Below are 13992 nucleotides of genomic sequence, written 5' to 3'. Positions count from 1 at the left end.
CCCCCCCTTATATGTCCTCATCCGCTTATCAGCGAGATCATTCATCCTTTAGTTTTTTGAGATTGGCTTATCTCACTTAGCATGATATCCTCCAATTTCATCCATTTGCCTGCAAATGCCATAATTTTATCATTCTTCATGGCAGAGTAATATTCCATTGTATATATATATGCCACAGTTTCTTTATCCATTCATCAACTGAAGGGCATCTAGGTTGGTTCCACAATCTGGCTATAGTGAATTGAGCAGCTATGAGCATTGATGTGGCTCTATCTCTGTAGTATGCTGATTTTAAGTCGTTTGGGTATAGGCCAAGGAGTGGGATAGCTGGGTCAAATGGTGGTTCCATTCCAAGCTTTCTGAGGAAACTCCATACTGCTTTCCAGAGTGGCTGCACTAATTTGCAACCCCACCAGGAATGTATGAGTGTACCTTTTCCCCACATCCTCGCCAACATCTATCGTTGCTCGTATTCTTGATAATCGCCATTCTAATTGGGATGAGATGAAATCTTAGGGTAGTTTTTATTTGCATTTCTCTTATTACGAGAGATGTTGAACATTTTTTCATATATCTGTTGATTGCTTGTACATCTTCTTCTGTGAAGTGTCTGTTCATTTCCTTAGCCCCTTTGTTGATTGGATTATTTGTATTCTTGGTGTAGAGTTTTTTGAGTTCTGTATATATTCTGGAAATTAGTGCTCTATCTGAAGTATGAGTGGCAAAAAAATTCTCCCACTCTGTAGGCTCTCTCTCTTCACATTACTGATAGTTTCCTTTGCTGAGAGAAAGCTTTTTAGTTTGAATCTATCCCAGTGGTTGATTCTAGCTTTTATTTCTTGTGCTATGGGAGTCCTGTTAAGGAAGTCTGATCCTAAGCCAACAAGTTGAAGGTTTGGACCTACTTTTTCTTCTATAAGATGCAGGGTCTCTGGTCTGATTCCGAGGTCCTTGATCCATTTTGAGTTGAGTTTTGTGCAGGGTGAGAGATAGGGATTTACTTTCATTCTGTTGCATATGGATTTCCAGTTTTCCCAGCACTATTTATTGAAGAGGCTATCTTTTCTCCATTGCATATTTTTGGCACCTTTGTCTAGTATGAGAAAATTGTATTTATTTGGGTTTGTGTCCATGTCCTCTATTCTGTACCATTGATCTGCCTGTCTATTTTGGTACCAATACCATGCCGTTTTTGTTACTATTGCTTTGTAATAGAGTTGAAGATCTGGTATTGCGATACCCCCTGCTTCGCTCTTTCTACTGATGATTGCTTTAGCTATTCTGGGTTTCTTATTCTTGCAGATGAATTTCATGATTGCTTGCTCTATTTCTGTAAGGTACACCATTGGGATTTTAATTGGAATTGCATTGAATCTGTATAGCACTTTTGGTAGTATGGCCATTTTGACAATATTAATTCTGCCTATTCAAGAACATGGGAGATCTTTCCATCTTCTAAGGTTTTCTTTAATTTCTTTCTTTAGTTCTGTAGTTCTCATTTTAGAGGTCTTTCATCTCTTTTGTGAGATTGATTCCCAAGTATTTTATTTTTTTCGATGCTATTGTGAATGGGGTAGTTTTCCTAATTTCTCTTTCTGAAGATTCATCACTTATGTATAAAAATGCATTGGATTTATGAGCATTGATCTTGTAACCTGCTACTTTACTGAATTCACTTATGAGTTCTAAAAGTTTTCTGGTGGAATCTCCAGGTTCCTCTAAATATATAATCATGTCATCAGCGAACAGGGATACTCTTTTCCAATTCGTAGCCCTTTAATTTCTTTGGTTTGTCTAATTGCTCTGGCGAGAGTCTCAAGTACGATATTGAATAGAAGTGGTGAAAGAGGGCATCCCTGCCTTGTTCCAATTTTTAGGGGGAATGCTTTCAGTTATTCACCATTTAGAATGATATTGGCCATGGGCTTAGTGTAGATGGCCTTTACAATATTAAGGAATGTTCCCACTATCCCAGTTTTCTCTAGTGTTTTGAGCATGAAGGGATGCTGTATTTTATCAAATGCTTTTTCTGCATCTATTGAAATAATCATGTGATTCTTAACTTTTAGTCTGTTGATATGGTGAATGACATTTATTGATTTCAGGATGTTGAACCAACCTTGCATCCCTGGGATAAAACCCACTTGATCATGGTGCACTATCTTTTTAATATATTTTTATATGCGATTTGCTGAAATTTTGTTGAGAATTTTTGCATCGATGTTCATTAAGGATATTGGTCTGAAATTTTCTTTCCTTGATGTGTCTCTGTCTGCTTTAGGTATCAGGGTGATACTGGCTTCATAAAATGAGTTTGGGAGGGTTCCCTCCTCTTCTATTTTATGGAATACTTTGAGAAGTATTGGAATGAGCTCTTCTTTAAAGGTTTTGTAGAACTCGGCTGAGAACCCATCTGGTCCCAGCCTTTTCTTTGTTGGTAGGCTTTTGATGACCTCTTCTATTTCATTGCTTGAAATTGATTTATTTAAGTTGTGTATGACCTCCTCATTCAGTCTAGGTAATTCATATGTCTCTAGAAACTTGTTGATGTCTTCGAGGTTTTCTGTTTTGTTGGAGTATAGATTTTCAAAATAGCTTCTAATTATGTTTTGTATTTCACTCGTGTCTGTTGTGATATTTCCTTGTTCATTCCGAATTTAGTAATTTGAGTTTTCTCCCTCTTTCTCTTTGTTAGTGTGGCTAAGGGTTTATCTATTTTGTTTATTTTTTCAAAGAACCAACTCTTTATTTTGTTAATTTTTCCAATTGTTTCTTTTGTTTCAATTTCGTTGATTTCAGCTCTGATTTTCACTATTTCCTTTTCTACTACTTTTGGTGTTGGTCCACTCTTCTTTTCCTAGGGCTTTGAGCTGTAGTGTTAAGTCGTTTATTTGTTGATTTCTACTTCTTTTGTTGAATGCACCCTATGAAATAAATCTTCCTCTAAGTCCTGCTTTCATAGTGTCCCAGAGATTTTGATATGATGTGTCTTTGTTCTCGTTATTTCTAAGAATTTTTAAATTTCCCTCCTGATGTCTTCTGTTATCCATTCATCATATAATAGCATATTATTTAATCTCCAGGTATTGGAGAAGTTTCTGTTTTTTTCTTCTGTCATTTATTTCTAATTTCAATCCATTATGATCTGATAGAATACAAGGTAGTATCTCTATCTTCTTGTATTTGCTAACAGTAGCTTTGTGGCATAATATATGGTCTATTTTAGAGAAGGATCCATGTGCTGCTGAGAAGAAAGTGTATTCGTTCTTTGTTGGACGGTATATTCTATATAAGTTGGTTAAGTCTAAATTGTTGATTGTGTTATTGAGATCTATGGTTTCTTTATTCAATTTTTGTTTGGACGATCTATCCAGCAGTGAGAGGCATGTTAAAATCGCCTAGTATTATTGTGTTGTGGTCTATTTGAATTCTGGAATTGAGAAGGATTTGTTTGATGTACATGGATGAGCCAATGTTCAGGGCATATATATTTATGATTGTTATGTCTTGCTGATTTATGGTTCCTTTAAGCAGTATGTAATATCCTTCTTTATCCCTTCTGACTAGTTTTGGCTTGAAGTCCACATTATCTGAAATGAGGATGGATACTCCAGCTTTTTTGCTGTGTCCATGTGCATGGTATGTTTTTTCCCATCCTTTCACCTTTAGTCTATGGGTATCTCTTTCTATGAGATGAGTCTCTTGTAGGCAGCATATTGTTGGATCTTTCTTTTTAATCTATTCTGCCATCTCTGTCTTTTGATTGATGAGTTCAGGCCATTAACATTCAGGGTTATTATTGTGATATGATTTGTATTCCCAGTCATTTGACTCATTTTTGTTTTTTGACATGATTTGGTTTCCCCTTTATTTGGCTGTTCCCTTAGGCTAGTTCCTCCCATTGCTGATTTGCATTGTTGTTTTTCCTCTCTTCCTCATGGAATATTTTGCTGAGAATGTTCTGCAATGCTGGCTTTCTTTTTGTAAATTCCTTTAGCTTTTGTTTATCATGGAAGGATCTTATTTCATCGTCAAATCTGAAAGTAAGTTTTGCTGGGTATAAGATTCTTGGTTGGAAAAAAAAAAGATTCTTGGTTGGCATCTGTTTTCTTTCAGGGCTTGGTAAATGTTGTTCCAGGCCCTTCTAGCTTTTAGGGTCTGGATTGAAAAATCTGCTGATATTCTTATTGGTTTCACCCTGAATGTAATTTGATTCTTTTCTCTCACAGCCTTTAATATTCTGTCTGTATTTTGTATGTTAGGTATTTTCATAATAATGTGCCTTGGTGTGGGTCTGTTGTAATTTTGTATATTTGGAGTCCTATAAGCCTCTTGTACTTGGTTTTCCATTTCATCAGATTTGGGAAATTTTCTGATATTATTTCATTGAATAGGTTGTTCATTCCTTTGGTTTGTTTCTCTAAGCCTTTCTCAATCCCAATAATTCTTAAATTTGGCCTTTTCATGATATCCCATAATTCTTGTAGATTCTGTTCATGATTTCTTACCATCTTTTCTGTTTGGTCAACTTTGTTTTCAAGATGAAATATTTTGTCTTCAATATCTGAGGTTCTGTCTTCTAGGTGTTCTATCCTATTGGTTGTGCTTTCTATGAAGTTTTTAACTTGGTTTATTGTTTCCTTCATTTCAAGGATTTCTGTTTTTTTTTTTTTTTTTTTTTTTCAGTATCTCTAACTCTATTGAAATGATCTCTTGCTTCCCGTATTTGGTCTTTTAGCTGTTGATTGGTGCAATCATTTAATGCCTGCATTTGCTCTTTCATCTCCTCCTTCAATGCCTGCATTTGCTCTTTCATCTCCTCGTTTGCTTCCCTGATTGTTTTAATTATGTACATTCTGAACTCCCTTTCTGACATTTCTTCTGCTGTGCTGTCATTGGGTTTTATTGATATAGTATCTAGGTTTGTCTGGCACATTTTCTTCCCTTGTTTTCTCATATTGGTCAGATGTCAGTGGGACTTTGTGATATTGCAGAATTCTTCTCTTGGCTTATATTGTCCTTGTAGATTTCCAGAGTATCACCTTCCTGCCTTCAGTAGCCTGAAGTCTTGGAGTCACTTGATAATGCAGTGCTTCCAAGGAAAGCTGCCCCTAGCCCGCTACTGGTTCCAGGACTTGGAGCTGGCTCTTTGTAAATAGACTCTCACTGGGCGGTCTGCTCCGAGAAGCTAGCCTGGAAAGGCGCTTCCTGCTGGAGGAGGCCGGGCTGCAGGCTGCTTGGGGAAGTCCCTGGCTGCCCTGTCCTGATCCCTGAAGCAACCTGTGGGCAGGAACTCGCCGCCCTTTTTCAGGGACTTGAAGCTTGGTTCTGTACAAAAAGGCTCTCACTGGGGGGCCTGCTTCGAGATGCTGGTGAATCTGGCCCTGTGGGAGGAACCCACCACCGGAGTGTGCAGGGCTGCCTGGGGAGGACTCGAGCTGCTCTGCCCTTCTTTAATAAGCCACCCGAATCCGGGCCTGCCGCCTGGGCAGCACTTTACTGGGTGGGGGAGACTCACCCTGATGCTCTGTTTTAGTCCGAGTCTCTCAGTGCCTCCCCTTCTTGAATCCTGGGTTCTGGCGCGACTGGAGATGCAGTCACCCTCTAGTCCGCCATCTTGGATCACCCCATGGAAAAAGCCTGTGGCCTGGGGGGCCGGGGGGCAGGTCCACCTGGAAAGGTCTCTGGCTGCCCTACACTGGTCCCAGAGGCTGCTTTCGGGCTGGAGGTCACCGCTGGCTTGGGGACTTGTGGCTGGCTCTGTGTGGAAAGGCTCTCACGGGGCGGTCTGCTCCTAGAAGCTAGCCTGGAAAGGCGCTTCCCGCTGGAGGGGGCCGGGCTGCGGGCTGCGGGCTGGAGGGGGCCAGACAGCTGCCCTGTCCTGGTCCCTGAAGCAACCTGTGGGCAGGAACTCACCACCCTGGTTCAGGGACTTGAAGCTTGGTTCTGTGCAAAAAGGCTCTCACTGGGGGGCCTGCTCCGAGATGCTGGAGAATCTGTCCCTGTGGGAGAAGCCCACTGCCGAAGTGCGCAGGGCCGCCAGGGGTGGACTCTAGCTGCTCTGCCATACTCTAATAAGCCACCCGAATCTAGGGCAGCCGGGCAGTGCTTCACTGGGTGGCGGAGACTCACCCCGTGGCTCTATTTTAGTCTGAGTCTCTCAGTGCCTCCCCTTCTTGAATCCTGGGTTCTGGAGCGACTGGAGATGCAGTCACCCTCTAGTTCGCCATCTTGGATCACCCATCTTTTTTTTTTTTTTTGTCTGTGACTACAAGTATAAGGATATTGGTGCCCTTACATTAGATGTTCTCTTCCACTTCTCCAGTCTGCTCTGGTTTTGGGGATCTGGGAAGGTGTACTCCTTAAGAAACTGGTGGTTCATACTCAGGATTGGTTTTTGGTAGAAAAATGATGATAAACATGGATTATTAGAATTACTTTTTAATTTGGGAAGGTTTCCAGAAAATAGTGTACCAGATCTGGAAGTTCCTATCTGAGGAACCTTTAGGTTATTGTGGTCTTTGTGAACTTCCATTTTGGTGTACTGTGACTGTCAAAAAGTGCAGAAAGTGAAGATGTAACCCATCAACTTCATCTTCAGACACATGCAAAATAGATTCCAGTTTCAGGTTTGGCTCTGTGAGCAAGCGAATATACATGTTGAGGGAAGAATCATTGGTTTTGATAAGTATATGAACTTCAATCAGATGATGCGGAAGAAATTGATTGCAAAACAGTCAGGAAAAGAACTGGGTCACTTTGTGCCAAAAGGAGATAAGATTACTCTGCTACCAAGCATCTCCAACTAGAAATGATCGATCAATGAAGTCATGATTTATTGAGAAGGCAGTAGTTCGTTTTTTAAGGTGTCTTTTGTTTGGAAGTATAATTCTAAAACATTTATTCATAGTATTTTGATTACCCTTTTGTTATTACCAGATGACAATAATGGTATGAAATTGTTTTTATTAAAAAGTAAAAATTAAAAGCAGCATGTCCATGACTGTGTAATGCTTTTATGGTCACTTATGGTTACCTTCTTAAACTGAGCTTCTGTGTTTTTTCTGTATTCTATTAGACTCAAAGTTAGGGACCTTGTAATCTTTCATTTTAATTTTTTCAGCACTCAAATTCATCCTAGTCTAGACTTCTATAAAAGTCCCATCTGTAAACAAATGAATGTATTTAGGACAGAGGCTATTAAATTTTCCTGTGTGCTGTTTCTTAGAATTGATTCGTGGCTAGGTTGAATCTGTTGGGCTAGTTGCTGTGTGAACTTTTACTTTACTCTTTATGGCTCAATCTTTAAAAATTTGAATCTTGTGTATGTATGTGCCACACCCAACAGTTTTGTTAGTTGCTTTGTGAACAACACGTTATTACCTTTGCAAATAGATTCTTAAAACAGTGACTGTCACTTATGTTCAGGGGCAATAATAATACTTTCCTAATGTTTTGTTTTAAAGATTAGCAGTAAGTACTGGCTCACATACAAGTAATTTGGTAATTATCATTTACAATTTTTATTTCTAGTTAGAAAATAGAAAAATTTTATTAGAAAACTTATAAGCACAGCTTGCATTTTGCTCTAGATATAAAAGAAATTTATAAGCTTATAGTTGAATTTTGGTTGTTATAGTAGTGATTTTTATTATTTACTTAAACAGATGTGTCCTGTTCCAGTACATATGTGCTATCAAACACCCCAGTACCTCATGATCATTCTTTAATGAGAGAGAAAATGCCAGAATTAAGTGTAACCCAGCCTTGACTTTCCAGGCAACTAGTCCCCCAATATAGCTTGTCTTCAGCATTACCTGCTAAGGTTTTAAAATGTAGATTCCCAGGCCTCAACACAGAGCTACTGCATAATAATCTTTAGGGGTTCATATCATAATATGCACTCTTCTTAACTTGAATGAATTCTATACATAGCCATGTTTGGGAACCACTCTAGGCCTCTAGTTCCTGACCTAACAACAACAAAAAATATCTACCATCAGTGTAGTAGACTGCATGTTGAGAATTTTATCACAGGCCAGAGGATTGTTCCATTTAACACATACTTACTAAATGTGATGCTTTAAAAGTTCATACTCATATGTGATTTAAGGAGCTATACTGGGTCTTTGAATTTGAAGCTGACTGCATCTGTCTGGGCGCCACTGTATTCCACATGTTATATTTGTGTAGCACATTTTCATTGCTATCATAATCATGCTGCTGGGAAAGCTAATACGATGAAGAATTAGCACATTTAGTGGATTTAGTTTATTTTTCTGTTTTATAAGTGAAAGGAAAAGCACCATTTAAATGTTTTTATTAACTACATGGAGGAATTGTTCTGTGATGTATTGGTTTGTATCTATACAGCAAACCATTATTTTTCGATTTCAAAGTGTGGTCTTGGTAGTTCCTGGTCGGCTTTGTAGCTGTCACGTCACTAGGTGGAGATGTAGTATTGTTTGGTGGCGTAGCCAAAGCAAGAAGAGTGTGTCTTGAATTCTCCTCTCTTTACAAAAGTACTTTACAGGTATTTGGTGAAGTTCACTCTGTCCTAAAAAAAGAAACAACTTGAAAATTTAGTATAGTTTAAATTTTTAACTTTTTCTTTTCAGGATTGAAATTCAGTACAACTTCAATGTCTATTTTAACACTAATCAATTATTTTAAAAAAGGTTTTTTCCTCATATTGCCAGTTTATTTTTTCTCTCCCTCATTATTTCTTTTCAGTTATTTTAATTTCTTTATCTTTAGTACTTTATAGTGATTTAATTCTAAAGTTTAATAGGACAATCGGAATTTTTACTGAGGCCAAATAATATATAAGATTCTAATTTGGTAGCCATATGAGGTAAACAAAGATAAAGAACCAAAATTTACAGTCTGAAAATATCCTAATATTATCTTTGTATAATTTTAGGTTGATAATGCCAAATTTTAACATTTAAATTCTGTAGAGCTTATTTTCCCTCTCTCCTCGTTTTCTTCCCTTCTTTTCCTTACTTCTTGAATTTCCAACAAGTATCTTCTCTGTGCAGCATTGATGTGAGGATATAAAAGAAGTGCAAGCCTGTCTCCCAGGAGCTTATTCGTAGTTGAGAACATTGCAAATGTACCTGTGAAGCATTTTAATGTAATTTCAATATCTAATCTTTAGAAATTATAAAGGTGAAACTTCAAAAAAAATCTTGCTTTGGCAAGCAGTCTGGCAGTACCACAAATGTTTAAATGTTGAGTTACCATATGATCCAGCATTTTTCTACTTCTAAATGAATAGAAATGAAAGCATGTTCACACAAAAACTTAGACATGAATGTTTACAGAAGCATTATGCATAATGGCCAAAAAAGTGAAAATATCTCAAAATGCCTATCAACTGATGAGTGGATAAAAAAATGTTATATTTATGCAATGAATATTTACTTAGCAATTAAATATGAAGTACTGATTATACAACATAGATGACCCTTGAAAGCATTGTGCTAAGTACAAGAAGATACTCACATTATCTGGTTCCATTTATATAAAATGTCCAGAATGGCACGTCTTAGAGACAAAGTAGATCCTTGGTTACCAATTGTTAGGTGGAGGTGAATGACTGCTAATGGGCATGAGGCTTCATTTTTTCAGTAATGAAAATGATGTAAACTTGACTGTGGCAATGGATATACAACTTGTCAAATATATTAAATACCAATGGTTTGTATGTATACTATAAATGGGTGAATTGTAAATTATGAGAATTATAGCTCAATAAACTTTTCAAGTGAGTTATTAAAATGTTTAAAATTTATCAAACCAAGGAATATTTATTGACCATCTACACAGGCACTATACTACGTTCTATGCAAGTTATACAACAAGCATCCTGACTCAGATTATTTTCTTGTTGTTTCTTTTGTAAAGATTATTTGTAGTACAAGAGAAAAAGCAATGTCATGAGGCACTTTTGCTTTCTGACTTTGTTCCTGATCTTTTGAACCCCCTGAATTCCCTCTTCCAGCTATTCTGTAATGACCCTGATCTTCCTTTCCTAAGTCCTAGTTTTTTCCTTTCAAAGGTAAACTCTTGCTCTTCAGACTTGGATAAATATTAGCCCCAACCTGGCACCTTTAACTAACTTAAAGAACATTTTAAAGTGATAGTGGTGTCTCCAACAACTTAAATTGTGTGACTCACAGAAACCCATTCATTCAGCAAATACTAATGGATGTTTCATTTAGAAGTAACAGACCATTGACATTATTTTTAAAATTACAACAAATGTCCTTTTGCTACAATTTAGTCAGATTGCATGGTATTTAGAGTATAGTCTTAAGTTGTAGATTTTCATGAAAAATACCTTTTAGGAATGATTTAAAGTTAAACAACTCTGGTTTTCCTAGAGCTAGCTATATTTTTTAATGTAATATTATGACATGGTTGTGGCTTTTGAAACTTTAAGGAAAGAGAAATTTTGTTTTAGTCCCATAATAACTTTATTAAAGCCAAAAGGCTATTTTAAATGGTTAAGTTGATTAATTTTAAATGTCACTTTAGACAGTTTATTATCCATCCATACATAATTGTGCATTTGTGCCTCTCATAAGTGTGACAGCTAAACTTTTCTGTCTTTGCAGATGCGTATGAAACAGCCAAGATGTTGTGTGAGCAGTATTACCTGGTAGCTCCAGAGCTAGAAGTTGAAGAATTCAATGGTAAAAGAAAAATTCTTTTAACCTTAAATACAAAGAAACCGACTCAAAAACTGATTATACATGAGGTATATTTTAGTGAGATCCTAAAATTATGCTACTTTTTCTTTTTTGTTACCTTTTAAAACCTTTTTCTATACCTTTGGTCAACTGGGAGTTTTTGAAAGTTATGTGTAATGTATTAGACTGCTAAGTTCTTGGAACAGAAGTAATCCAGGAAGAGGATGCATAAAGTTATAAATAGGTAGTTTTCAAATTGAAAAACAACAGTGTATAAATATGTGGAAAAGAGGAGTATAACTTTACTAATCAAAGAAATGCAAACAAAAACAAATGCCACTTTTGTCTTTCAAAATAACTATCATTAAAACATTATAGTGCTTTGAGTTTAGGCCCAGAAAAACACTGTCACCAACACATACATTTCTTATATAAATTAAATTGGTTTAGTTTTTCTGAAAAATGCTAACAATGTCCTTTCTCTTTGGACCAGTCAATTAAATTAATAATGAGCATATTTCTTTAGTACAGTAAATTAAACTTCAAGAAATGGATTATAAGAAAATAAAGATGTACAGAAATTTATGTACAAGAATGACCATAGAGCATTTACAATTAAAGATAAACCAAATTTCCTCTCAAGGAATACCAGACGTGTATTTCTCTTACAGTGAGATGAAAATGGGGAAAGACTTCACACTGCCCTTGAAGGACAGTTGCCCCTACATTCTACTAGAATGTATGAAGTCAGAAATACTTTCAAAGTCCCTTGGGTTCTCTGAGAACAGTTGTGACTGTTTTGAGTAAATACATGACCAGAACTGAGTGGACTTGGCTTGGTATTTTAAGTGGAAACATTTTAATATTCTCTGTATTTATTCCTACTGGCGAGGCCAGACCAGACCTAATTGTCCTTATTTATATTGGCCAAACAATGACACCTAAATCACAAGTAGTAACAAATGTCTCCTTGGTTGTGTATGGCAACCTTACTTATTCAGCAGGCTGGAGCAGCAGGCCTGTTCTTGCTTTCCCAGAGCCAGCTGTATCAGCACATTCCTCCCTAGCCAAATCTGTTAGACTGGGCAGCTCAGCCACCATGATAGGAGCTTGAAAACTACTTTTGGCACTATCTCATGGATCATCTAACCCCTTTTATATCACAGTTTGAGGCCCTTTTTCTAATCATTAAGAAAAATGCATGCTGGTGGTTTTAGGTAGCTCTAATTTTCTATTCCCTTGGATAATGTAGCTATGATTTTTATTTATAATTTCTTAAATGCCAAAGCTCTTAGTGAACATGATTAAGGGATGTGCATTAGCTCTAACAAGTTCTGTGTTAGAGATATAGGTCAGAGGTTGGTCCTGAACACCTTAAGTATCACCTTCATTGCTTTATAATGAAAGAGTGTGTGTGCTTCCCACAGTAGGACAGCTGACTGTCACATCAGGATTCAGATGGATGTACATTTGGAGCTCATCTAAACTATAGCATGGCCTATCAGGATGCTTCCATTACACAACAGGTGCCTATAACCATAGAATGATAGTGCTTGCTGCTCTGACCTTCAGGCTGCCATTAAAGAGCAATTTGTTGCTCCCTGAAAATGGAAATTCTACTAGTTTGGTATATTTTCTTTTGTTTCCAAATTTGGGAGTTACTTCCCCCTTACTCAGTGTGACCTCTAAAAGAGTAGTAATTAGGGTTATGTAGAACCCAGAGTGGCAACACCATCAGTATTCACCGGTCATTCACCATCAGTATTCACTATAATTCTGGATATTGGGAACAAGCTATGGTGAATTTCCTTCATTTTCCTTTCTGTAATGCATTTAACAGGAGCATTCAAAATAACAATTTTGTTTATCTTTGATCAAGTTTCAGATATTTCTTTCTCTAATTTTGGTGCTGGGGTTCAAACCCAGGGCCTTGCACATACTAATTAAGCTTGTGTTCTACCACTAAGCCGCATCCCCATCATGGCTTTGGATATTTCTCACTATCCACTTGTGGCAGCCCATGATCAGTTTCTCCAAAGTCCAGAAGCGTTTTTATCATTCTGGTTCTCATTCTTTTGCTATTCTGATTCATTTGCCAAAACCTTAAGCAAATAAACATTTTTACCTTAGCTTTTTCCATCCATATGGTAAGGCAATATGGCTTAGGAAAAAGGTGAGCTTTGTAGCTCACTAGGTGGTAGACATCCTGGTTCTAACACTTAAGTAGCATGAGCCTTAACATCACTTCAGCTCTCTAATGCCCAGCTTCCTCATTGGTTAGCTTGCATTGTATGGAGGTAGAAGAATGTGTCTAGTTCCTCAAATATTATACTGGGACACACTGGATATTTAGTAAAGGGTAGCTACTTGAAGTGAAAGTTGACTTTGGAAAGATAAGACTTAAGGTCCCTTGCATTTCTTCATAATTTATACATTAGACTCTTATCAAGAGACTGATTTGTAGCTTCAGGTTTGGTGGGAAACATGAAAATTGAATTTATATTGTATGTAATGTTTTCATAGAACCTTTTACCTCTAGTTTTCTCATATTGACTACTTCTGTGGATCCTTTGAATCCAGTGGTTCCATATAATACAAAAACTTATCACTAGTAGTTGCTGTTAATATTGAGAAATTAATATTAGTAATGACAATAGCCAACATGTATCAACTACTTACTATGTGGAAGACTCTGTATATACCAGTTTATCACTATTATCTCAATTAATCCTTGTATTTGCCCAATGAACAATGTACTGGGCCCATTTCAGAGATGGAGTACTGAAACCCAGGTGGGTTAAATACATATTAATATAGCTATCAAATGGCAGAGTTGGGACTTGATCCCACTGTGACTTTGAACTCTACCATATGCTGTTATGAAGAGCCTTATCCATTGACCTTGGGAACTGATTAGCCAGTTTTAAACACACTGCTACGTTTTCTTTTAAACCATTTTTTTCTGTTAGCCTCCATTTCCTTTTTCTTGCTGTAGAACTATCTGAAAATAAAATTCCTTATGTCTGTGTCAAGTTCTATTGGTATTTATTAAATGCTGCTTCAACTAATGGTATTTGCAGCATTGACTATGAAAAATAGACACTTTATTTTTTTTCCTTGAGTCTTCAGCATGAAAAACCTGAACCATTTTTCTATTGACTTTTAAAAATGTACCCTTAGATGGAAAATTCATATTCTGTTTGTCTCTTATTTTAGAAAGTCAACAAACATCTATTAAGCATTCAATATTTAATAGCTACTAGACCCAGAATAAGGAAAGAGTCATGGACAGAAA

At 36.9% G+C, this 13992-nt stretch overlaps 1 protein-coding gene across 1 annotated transcript in view; it reads left to right on the top strand.

Annotated features, from left to right (window-relative positions):
- The window catches only part of PDK3 (pyruvate dehydrogenase kinase 3), a 96942-nt gene that overhangs the window by 66715 nt on the left and 16235 nt on the right, over nucleotides 1-13992 (top strand). Inside the window, exon 6 of the mRNA XM_079122933.1 lies at nucleotides 10623-10700. Coding sequence (XP_078979059.1) covers nucleotides 10623-10700 — 78 coding nt within the window. The remainder of the gene's footprint in view (nucleotides 1-10622; nucleotides 10701-13992) is intronic.

Source organism: Sciurus vulgaris, assembly GCF_902686455.1.
Source record: "Sciurus vulgaris genome assembly, chromosome: X".
Classification (NCBI taxonomy): Eukaryota; Metazoa; Chordata; class Mammalia; order Rodentia; family Sciuridae; genus Sciurus; species Sciurus vulgaris.
The sequence above is the reverse complement of the archived record's forward strand: the minus strand, read 5'-3'. Positions and strand labels throughout refer to the sequence as shown.